The sequence below is a fragment of the Poecilia latipinna genome, unplaced genomic scaffold, assembly GCF_001443285.1.
Source record: "Poecilia latipinna isolate Pla-1442-1.1 unplaced genomic scaffold, P_latipinna-1.0 Scaffold95, whole genome shotgun sequence".
In the NCBI taxonomy this organism is placed as follows: Eukaryota; Metazoa; Chordata; class Actinopteri; order Cyprinodontiformes; family Poeciliidae; genus Poecilia; species Poecilia latipinna.
In genome coordinates this window covers 507,851-518,112 of record NW_015112711.1, presented here as the reverse complement: position 1 = coordinate 518,112, position 10,262 = coordinate 507,851, and the positions used below count along the sequence as shown (strand labels likewise).

Genomic DNA, 10,262 nt, shown 5'->3' with positions numbered 1-10,262 from the left:
CCCCCCCCCCAAAATAGATCAAAACCATTTGCTGTTTAATTAATTGTGCACCCGTTGGTTTTAAACTATCACACACGATCCCAATGAAACACACTGAAGTTTGTGGTTAAGGGCTGACAAAATGTAGAAAATGTCAAGGGGTATCAATGCTTCACCGTTAGATTACCACACCATTGTTTCTGCGTCAAGATCTAGAGTGAAGCTCAAAGGTCAGAGCTCTTTTTCTTGCAACTTGAAGAAACCTAATTGTTACAAATTGATCATCTTTTTGCATGAGCAGATAAAACTGACATGTCTGCGTGGAAATATTTTGACACCTTGTCCTACCTTAAACTCTAACTCAATTCACCATCCAGCTCCTGCTTTCATCTCGTGGGGAAAACGTGGTGCTAAGCAGCAGCAACAGTGAGAAAGTTTGGAGGTCATGCACCGCCTATTATCTTCAGATGAACTTTGAAATATTTTCACACAGATTGAAGGCTACGGATTTTAACCCTCCATCACTGATAAGCGATGCCTCAGGGCTCCACGCCGTAAAAAAAAAAAAAAAAAAAAAAAAAAAAAAAAAAAAAAAATAAAAAAAAAAATTTTTAAAATGACAGGTTTGAAAACATTTAGTTTTAAAATGAGTAGGGATTGACGAAGGCAATTTTAGTCAAATGTTCAGTAGTACTTGCTGCTGGCGGACAGCACTGTTCGGATGCTGACGTCAGCAGGTGATGAGGCGCAATTGTGCATCAAGATACTATAGCGTTGAATATTTTCATTCCTCCTTATGGAGTCATTGCACGGCAGAATCACTTACGTGGCGTGTTGAGATCTCCTACAGCGACCCCGTTGTCCATGACTGTTTTTGTCGCTGGAACCAGACAGGAAAAACCCCTAGCATTAGGTGGGCGAGCCGCACAAGGGTTTCCAAGCATCCCCAGGGTCCAAAATACCCAGAGAGGAACCAAGAGGCAAACCGGTCCCGTTTTTTTGTTGTTGTTGTTGTTGTTGTTGTTGTTGTTGTTGTTTTTTTTTTTTAATTCAGGTCTATCGAGAGCATAAATTATGTAGTCGCCAACCAGAAATAAAGGTTTTGTACGGAGCCCATAAAAGGATATGGTGGAGGGGGAAAAAAAAACTCTTCCGCCACCGTGTGACCGTTTCGGCATTGCATCATTTAATACAATCAGTACCCTGACAGAGCCATTACATAATCACCTTACAGTATGTTAGCCCGAGTCACCTTTCGTCCATGTGTGGATTGAGTTGTTTTGTCTCAGTCAGTTCCCCTCATCTCGGAAAACTCTTGCCAAAATTGCAGTTCAAGTGATCTTTATTAAATTGAATACAAAAATTGGACCATGTCATGCATTTTATTGCAATTTGATCAGTCAGACAACCTGTTAAAGAGGGAAAAAAAGTGATTAGACAACATTATGATAGTTTTTCCCACAGCAAATCTTCATACATACCATCAAGTACGTATCAAGTACTGGTAGTTCCCAAGCTCAGCTTCATTCACAATATTATAAGTTTCTCCAGACTGAAGGGTCAGCACGGAGGGTGCTGGGGAGGAGTGGTGGCCCAACAATGCTCAAGCCTGTTATCATAATTACCATCTAATCTGCAAAATCTATAACGCAACAGATATATTTTAATACAAAAGAGATGAAATTTGCAAACCTGAACAGTCGTAAATAATATTCACAATATTCAATTGTAGGAACTGTGACATTTAACATTGCATCATCAGCATAAAAGTGGAAATTAGCAAAACGTCTCTTATATAACTAGAAAAGTGCAAAATAAGTAAGTGGTCCCAGAAAGGAACACGTTTGGTTGTTTAACATATATAAGGATAATACCTTCAGACATGGAAGACTAGTGCAAAATGTATAATCTCATGATTTAAGAGGTTTTTATTGCTCTGCTTTTTAATGTAGAAAAAAAAAACAATGACTACATTGTGCTGTTAATTATCAAACACTTCATTAAACTCATTTAGAGTTGTACTGAGACCACCAGGCCAACAGAAAATTAAATCTATTCCATTTGATGGTCACCAGAGTTTAGTCTCAACAAGACCATACAGTGTGGATATGGGCTGATAGCTGTTTAGCAGGGCCATGCAGAGACCACTAAAGGGGCAGGTGCTCAAAAAAAGGGCACATCTACCACATTCTAGGACAGAATATTAACAAAGCCACACAGCTTTCAGAGTTTAATAAACAATGATAACAAAATTGTGAGATATACAATCAAAGCTAAGGAAAATCTCTATATAGAGCATACAACTACGCATATGTAAGATATTTTATTAGTAATTTCTTTTTGCAGATCTGTTTTGTTATAGGAAAGTATTGCAACATTCAAACCCGCAATTTATCAGGATATGTAAATAAGAGCTAGACCACCAGACATATTTTGTCTTTACAGAATTACACTATTAAAAATGTAAACAGGGGCACAATGCAACCTTTTAGTGGACTGTAATCTATAAAAAAGAGCTGCCTGTTTGCTACACTTGCAGTGGAGATGAACATGGTCCATTCAGGAAAGCAGAGCTGCATCAAACTTTAAAGAGGAACTGCAGAAAAAAGAAAAAAAACAAAAGCAAAAATGTAATTGTTAATGCATGTCACCATGAGAAAGCCTACTGAGTAATGCTTAAAAAACTTTTTTCTCACATGAAGTTGTGGGCAGGGCCCAAAATCGCAACAAAATATTCCTAATGTGTGCAAATAAAAGTTTATGTTTGGCAAATAACTTTTTAAGTTTATGAGACAAAAATGAGTTATTTAATTTAGAAAAAAGTTATTTAAACAATACATTATTGCCCCAACTACTGAACTGGAGTGTAGATAGAAGATTTGATGTGTTTTGGTTCCCATTGTTGAAAGTCAGTCATCATCAGCTGTGTGTTGTTAGGCTTTGATTGGCCCTTGGCAACATTTATAAACCATTACCGTCCCCTTTGGCATCATAGTTGTTGTTCAACATGGTGACTGCACAGGTCTTTCTGAGGTAGGTTGAAAGGCCCACCTCCTTGCTAGCACAAAACAATCCAGTAAGGGTTGTGATGTGCCTTACTGCTTTAAAGTAAAGTCTTCTAAATATTTAATGTTTCAGGGTGTCTCTCTTTGCCTTGCTGCTTGTGGCTGTTCATGGCTCTCCAATAAAAGGTGAGGTTATTAAACCATGAAGGGGGACACGCATGTAATTGAACTTGTTTCTGAATCTTGTTCTTTACCCAGGTTCAAAATCCCAAAGCCAGGGTAGACCCAGTGACTCAAGTGGTGATGATGATGGCTCTCACCAGGGATCCGCCACTGGCTACTCTGCACCTGTATTTTACAGCACATATGGAGGTGTTTCTAAGCCAGTGGGTCAATATCTAGGTCCACCCCAGTATTATCAGGCCCAGCCAATGCCTATTGCACTGAGCTCAGTTGTGCCTGGTGTAGGATATACCACTGGTTTTGGCTTTGTGCCTGTTCAAGCAGGATCTGTTGCAGGATATGTCACTGATGCTTCTGCACCTCTTCCTGTTGGCTCCTTTGTGCCTCTTCAAGCAGGATATGCTGCCATTCCTCCACAGGCTGGAACTCGGGCTAACTTGCCTGGTAAGTTCCTGAAACATGTAACCAAGCTTCTTCTGGGCTTGCAACAGATATTGAACACTAACCTGAAACTAACTCTTTCTCCAGAGATGGAGTTGGTTATTGCACCTCAAGCTTTTGAGGAAGCTACAACAAACACCCAGCCTCGAGGCTTGAGCATTGTTGGGCCACCACTCCCTCCAACACCTTCTACACCGACCCTTCAGTCTGGAGAAATGTCTAATGTTGTGAAGGAGGCTGAGTTTGGGAATTACCAGCAGCAAATGGAGGCGTTTGGTTACCCATCTGACCATGTGGGGCCTGGTCTTCCACCTGTTGCCCTGCTAGCTTCTGGTGTGGGTGGCTTGTTGAGCTTCCCTTCTCCCTACTGTCTTCCTTACCCCTTTCCCTACCCTTACCCTGATTTTGACTACAGGCTCTTGTATGGACAGTACCCTCCTGGCACCTACACTACCTTCAGCAAAAACCATGAGAAGGGCAAAGAGTACCAGACCATCCACTACCTGAAAGAACATGGCTCTGATGCTCCACAGAACCCTGCCCCTCAGTAGCAGCAGCAACGGCTCTAAGATGCCCCGTTAAGGTCTTGGTACTAAATATGACAAAGGTGGGTTGACAGTTGTAAAGTACTAATGTATCTTGCCATTAGCTTAACTGGGTTTTCTCTTGTAGATGGTGTCTTAAGGATGTACTACATCTTTTAATAAACTTTTCCTCCAACATCTTGTGTCAGAGTATTGCACAAAATTAAGTGTGGGAAGCTTGGGTGTCTAGTTAAAACCTGAGGCAAACTACAAAGTGTGAAGCTGAACAGACCATGGTACTGTCTGCTACTGTGGGACTTGAGTGGGTGAGACGCTTGTTGGAACGAACTGCAGCTGCCGTTATGTGTTGCACACAGAACGGGAGCAAAATATACTATAAATTACGGCTATAGCTTGGTTCTCTAGAGGGTCCAGCTTAAGCATATTGCAAGTGTTTTGCTGACCAAGTGATTCCATGTAGGTTTTTCAGTGTCTCCATGATGTAATTAACTCAAAGTTAAAGTTAAACACTCGCTCATCACAGAACTGCTTATGCACCAATGAAACGTATCTAGAGGGAACTTGTACATTAAATGGGTTTGCTGCTTGTGGATCTGTGTACATTTGTGGTTTCCACAGCAGAGGCAGCTGTCAGGCCAGTAGGACTGGGCCTATGGCTCTATTTTAGGAACCTGTGTTCAAAAGGTCAGATAAAGAATAGGAATCCTCACAAAGCAGGGGGAGGGGAATATTAGCTAAAAGGGGGTGAAGGCAGATGACCACAAACACAGCTCTCCTACAGAGCTGTGTTGCCTGAGGGGGTGAAGCAGAAACTGAGATGTAGAATAAGTAACCTGATTGAAACTTATTGGATTTAGAGGAAAGTAAAGGGCAACAAACTTGATAAAGTAGACAAACTGCTTTTATTTGGATATCATGGATGAAGATCCATCAAACCAAGAGAAGGAAATAACCTGCCAGCCAGACGCCATCAATAATCAGGTCAGTTTTGTGCTTTGCTTCACACGTTATTGTGATTTGTATGAAAGATAACGGAACAAATTCGGTGATTGGCATTTTAGAGTCCATACAGGAATCGCTCAACCGGAGCATTGGCGGTCACAGCAGGTGTCGTGATTCTGGCTGCATATGTTGCGTTGCACCTGTTCTTACTCTTTACTGAATGACTCATTCGTTATACAGGGTGATGCACACTGAGCATACTCACTCACTGGAGCTTCCTATTTTCGCTGATGACTCGGTGCTGGGAAACCTGACCCGATGTGAATGTTATTGTGGGAGGTCATTAACAAATGAGGGAAAAGATTCAGATCAGGCAACACTAAAAGTTCAAAAATTAGGACCTTGTATTTAAATATTTACTCTTATTTAAAAGTTTCAGAAATTAGATGGTGTATATTGTGAGGTGGTTTAAAACTATTTTTGGTCAACATTGACCAAAGTGCTACATAGACAATGAAAATTAAACATTTGACAAAAAAATGGATGTCTGAATCCAGTAAAAATAAAATATGCTGTCTGAATCTTAGTTGGATAAAGCATTAAATGCCTTTGTGCACAGTTCTTTGCAAATGCCTTCTCATCCTTTTATGTGCGTTCTGCAATAAACTGTTGCATCTGCATTTATCAAAGCAATTTATAGGGCATCCTTGAGAACTTTAACTTATTAAATAGTATACTTTGTTTGAATATATTTTACTGAATGCATGAAAAATAAATAGAATTTGACAGATAAAATAGGAAAAGTACCACAGCTTCCATCCCAAAATGTTGCCCTCAGAGGAATAGAAATTGGTTAGGTTGTCTAACAACAACCAAGAAAGTGACCAGAAAACGCTGGAACACCGTTGTCTCTGTAATTTGAAGATCACCATGGACTGAGGGCATAAAAGCTAAAAAAGAAGTGGTTTCTCCAAAATGAACACTGTTGAGATCAACTAAATTATGCAGCTGCCCACATGGTTAAGTCAGATCTTTAAAGGAAATGTTTATGGTCAAAAGAGACAAAGACTGGGAAATGCAGCTACAGAAATCAAATGTTTGGGGCTTTTACACCTAAATACTGGATCAGCTGTCATGCATCATGACAAGGGTCTGCTCCAGTACCAGGGGTACATTTCCATTGCACAAAGTAGAGTGCTACTCAGGAAGAGGTACTCCTAAATACAGCTACATGACTGAAACTCGGGTGTTCACACAGTATAATGATCCTGATCATCTAATTACTTTTGAATGTAAATTAGCTGACCAAAAAACACATTGAAAATTTGTATGTTTTCTTAAAAACTGGGACAATGGCAGGTAACCAATCCTGCCAGATGGTAGAATCCATCCAACAAGTTTCTGCCAAGCAAAAAGGTCAAATAATCAGAATTGTGTAAGAAGCTTGTTGATAGAAAAATGGTGTGAATTCTCGGCAATAAAATGATTCATTATGTATTTTATACATACAGGGTTGTATGTATAAAATAAAATCTATGTGGATAATTTTGGCCTCCTCTGGTTTCACCATAAATTCTAAGTTTTGTGTCCATTTCTTTTTTTATTCATTAAAGTTGTTTGTTGCGTGACTTTGAAATATAGCTTAAATAAGGGCATAATTAATGACATTCACTTTGATATAACGTATTTCCTGTTTTGTTGTCCAGCTGGACAAGCCAGCACTGGATGACAGGTGTAAGGACTCAGAGGACACCACAGGACACCTCTGTCAGAGGACAGAGGACACCACAGAAGGTCAAAGGGTAACTGATGCAGAGAGCAAGGAGGCAGAAAAAGCACAAGATAAGGCTAATGCTGAAGACAACAACATGGAGGATGTCTCTCAGTGTGCTGAAGAGGGAGGACAAGATAAAGATAATAGGTCCGCAGCTGATGACGTGAAGGAAGCTGAATTAACAGAGAAACAAGATGGGAAAGAAGATGTGGAGAATGGTGACAAGAAAGAAGAGCAGGTGGATGAGAGGCAGAATCAAGAAGGCGGGAACATCACGGAGGAGATCCAGGACAAGGAGGGAGTAAAGCTAAAGAATCAAGGAGAAGATGTGAAAAACAATGAACCAAAAGAAAGTGAGCAGGAAAAACATCCAAAACAAGAGGAAAAAGTGGTGGCCGACAAAGGAAAGGCAAAGGAGACAGAAAAACAAGTGAAGCCTAAAAGAAAGGGGGCCCCTTCCTCCTCCATCTCTCGACCAAGAGCCTCTGCACGTTCTATTAGAGCGTCCAACAGAAATGACATTATTGCTAAGTTTCAACAAGGTGCTCCAGAGTGAGTAACAGCCAAAATATCTATAAACTCTTAGATTAAAAAGGGATTCCAAAAAGCTTGAGGAAATTGCATTTTCTTTCTCTCTTTTGTTTGTAGGACACCAATACCTCGCAATTTCAAAATTCAGAAGTCCGCTACAGCGATGGCAACTGGAGCTTCAATCAAACAGAAGATTCTTCAGTGGTGCCGCAACAAGACACGCAAATATGAGGCAAATTCAACATGTCGAACCCATCAAAAACCCATCAGATTCAGGTCATGATGTCAGTGCCAAGAAGAAGACATTACCTGTACTCTTCTTTGATCCCTGTAGGGTGTAAACATTGAAAACTTCTCCTCGTCCTGGAGTGATGGACTGGCGTTCTGTGCTCTAATCCATCGCTTCTTCCCGGAAGCTTTCGACTACAGCTCACTGAAACCAGAGGAGAGGGAGAAAAACTTCACTTTGGCCTTCCAAACGGCAGAGTAAAGACTTGTTTTGTTTTAAACATATTAACAATTAAATACCACATTTAAAAACCTTTAAATTCAGGGTGTTTAAGATATATAATGGGACCAGATAGTTCCTATTAAAATCTGTAGAAACAAAGATGTTTCTCTGACCTTTGTGGCTCATCAGATTTCTCTCTCTGCTGCCTTCTTCCTCCAGGTCCCTGGCTGACTGCTGCCCTCTACTGGAAGTGGCTGACATGATCATGATGGGAAATCACCCAGACCCGATGTGTGTGTTCACATATGTGCAGTCCCTCTGCCACAGCCTCTCTAAAATAGAGAAAGAGAGGAAGGACAAGGAGGAAAAGGAGAAGGCTGGCACCGAGAAAGAGGAAGGCAGTGATGCAACAGGAGAGGAATCATGTGCTGACTGTGAGAAGATGGAGAACCAAGAGGAGAAACTGGAAGAGGACAAAGAAGCAGAAAAGGGATATGAAGAGGAGGAAGATTGCCCAACAAGGCGTCAGGATGAAGATGCTGGGGGAGTTTTGGTTGAGGCAGAGACTTAGAACAAAACTGACAGAAAACAAAAGACTGAAAAGACCAAAGATTGCTGTTGATGATGACTTAGTTCAGTGTTGCATACAGCTGTCTCAACTCAGATGCTAGTTGTTTAATGTTCCAAATATATGGAAAATGTTTTGTCTCTTGTGCTGTGTTTATCACTTTTTATTTTAATTACACTCCAAAAAAGATAAATTCTTCCCATAAACGTGTGTAAATAACAAAAGTATAATAAAACGACTGATGGAATAGAAATCGTTGAATGAAAATTAAAGATGTATTGGTGGATTTGTTACGGAAAGAACAAAGAAACATGACAATAACCGTAACATTAATGTTTTTTTGTTTTTTTGTTTATTTAGCTTATACAAACAAATACATGCTCTTAATGAAGCATGTTCAATAATGGCTTTTGACAATATGGTTTTCTGCTCAGGGCTATAGGAGAGAGCGCAAGCATAAATGCCAACATTTTGTAGGGGTCTGTTGCCCTATTGAGAAGTAAATGAAAGTTAAAATTGATTCAGTGATGAATTATGTATTTTCCTCCAGTTGTTAATAGCAATGCCAACAATGGCAGCTAGATGTGAATGTCTTCTATGTATAACACTTTTCTACATATTGTTGATGGAGTGTTTTCACAATTTTCTGAGACTGCTCTACTGTACAAGTAAGTACCATTGCCTAAACGTCAAACCTTTTGTGCAGAATTACATAACATTTTGAAGAATTTTCGTATTTTAATTAGTTGGTATGCGGCGGGGGCTTACCCGAGGCGCATTCATGCAAATTTAGCCACCGGCTATTACCGTATTGGTATTTTATTGGACTTTAAGGATTGCATTTAATCACATCTAGTATTAAATCGAAAATACAGTAGGTTGGTCAAACATTAACTGCATTAATCTACTTTTGTCAGTGGATCTTTAAATTATAGTTTGAAATGTGATATAAATTAGCTTTTTATTTTCATTAGAATCCCCTTAACGTCAAACATGAACACAATTTATAGGCTGACCATATCTGGACTGAATGTTTTACACTGAATACCTAAATATTAATAAATAAAAACGCATGAAGGCTGAAACCTTTCAGTTAAAAGAAAAAAGTTATATATTTAACACAAAACCTAAGGTCCGAGAGCATATTTGACAAAGTTTTCACGGATCCAACAAAAACTTTTGAACCAACAATAAGGAGCTGCGTCTTCTTTCTAAGCGTTACGGTAGTCGCCCTCTTTACTACCCGGAAGGAAGACTGCTGTGTAGTTCGTTTTCAGGGCTAACACACATAGACTGAGACCCTGCGGTGTTGTTTTGCAACATACTTTCCTGTAAAACATGTCCGCAGACATGCCAGCGGCGCTCGGCAGCCTTAACATGGAGTCGCAGCTTATGTCCATCATGAACGTGTTGGTGAAAGCTGCCGTAGCGGAGATCGTACAGCTATTCTCGGAGAGCTCCGAGTCTATGCGGCTGCATCTCACCCAGAGTCTGAGGGAGAACGAAAACCTGAGGACGAGGATGAAGGTGATGAGGAGTGAGCTGTTTTCCCTGAAGCTCCAAACCAGGACGAACCGACCGGGCAGCCGCTTCTCTGCCTTCAGAGGCAATGTAACCAAACCTCGGCCAAAACTGCAGGGTAACCCTCCTTTTTTTAAGCACTACTTTTACTCTAATAACAATAAAAAGACGCCCCACACGTGGAGAGCAATACGTTGTTACCAACAGGGCCGGTCCCACGATTGTTTTGGGGCTACAAGATTTTGGGGGCCCAATTCCAGATATATATATATATATATATATATATATATATATATATATATATATATATATATATATATAT

The 10,262-nt window shown here is 40.1% G+C and overlaps 4 protein-coding genes across 12 annotated transcripts in view; 3 read left to right on the top strand and 1 right to left on the bottom strand.

The window, feature by feature from the left end:
* The window catches only part of LOC106942248 (solute carrier family 43 member 3-like), a 22,765-nt gene extending 21,785 nt beyond the window's left edge, over nt 1–980 (bottom strand). The window contains exon 1 of one of the 2 annotated variants that reach the window (XM_015025498.1): nt 806–980. The gene's annotated coding sequence lies outside the window, so the exon portion shown is untranslated. The remainder of the gene's footprint in view (nt 1–805) is intronic. The other variant, XM_015025488.1, reaches the window with a different exon arrangement.
* Nucleotides 981–2,908: 1,928 nt separating this feature from the next.
* LOC106942306 (uncharacterized) lies at nt 2,909–4,330 on the top strand. Of its 4 annotated transcripts, none has more exons than XM_015025571.1 (6): nt 2,909–3,012; nt 3,118–3,170; nt 3,243–3,404; nt 3,447–3,611; nt 3,696–4,215; nt 4,281–4,330. In XM_015025571.1, exons 1-5 carry the CDS (start codon nt 2,987–2,989, stop codon nt 4,157–4,159), a joined length of 870 nt encoding a protein of 289 aa, XP_014881057.1. In that variant the 5' UTR covers nt 2,909–2,986; the 3' UTR covers nt 4,160–4,215; nt 4,281–4,330. The 4 variants fall into 4 exon arrangements, with proteins under 4 accessions (XP_014881057.1, XP_014881067.1, XP_014881050.1 ...); XM_015025581.1 differs by having other exon boundaries at nt 3,243–3,611; nt 3,696–3,943; nt 4,024–4,215; XM_015025564.1 differs by having other exon boundaries at nt 3,243–3,611; nt 4,258–4,330.
* A 484-nt stretch (nt 4,331–4,814) lies between these two features.
* On the top strand, nt 4,815–8,691 carry smtnl1 (smoothelin-like 1). Of its 4 annotated transcripts, none has more exons than XM_015025527.1 (6): nt 4,816–5,134; nt 6,802–6,843; nt 6,877–7,421; nt 7,518–7,632; nt 7,735–7,886; nt 8,071–8,691. In XM_015025527.1, exons 1-6 carry the CDS (start codon nt 5,069–5,071, stop codon nt 8,420–8,422), a joined length of 1,272 nt encoding a protein of 423 aa, XP_014881013.1. In that variant the 5' UTR covers nt 4,816–5,068; the 3' UTR covers nt 8,423–8,691. The 4 variants fall into 4 exon arrangements, with proteins under 4 accessions (XP_014880991.1, XP_014881013.1, XP_014880998.1 ...); XM_015025520.1 differs by having other exon boundaries at nt 4,887–5,133; nt 6,798–6,843; XM_015025505.1 differs by having other exon boundaries at nt 4,815–5,133; nt 6,798–7,421.
* A 901-nt stretch (nt 8,692–9,592) lies between these two features.
* Nucleotides 9,593–10,262, top strand: part of LOC106942289 (zinc finger protein 502-like) — an 8,106-nt gene continuing 7,436 nt past the window's right edge. The window contains exon 1 of one of the 2 annotated variants that reach the window (XM_015025538.1): nt 9,593–10,058. In XM_015025538.1, the coding sequence (XP_014881024.1) occupies nt 9,758–10,058 (301 nt within the window). In that variant the 5' untranslated portion in view covers nt 9,593–9,757. The remainder of the gene's footprint in view (nt 10,059–10,262) is intronic. The other variant, XM_015025545.1, reaches the window with a different exon arrangement.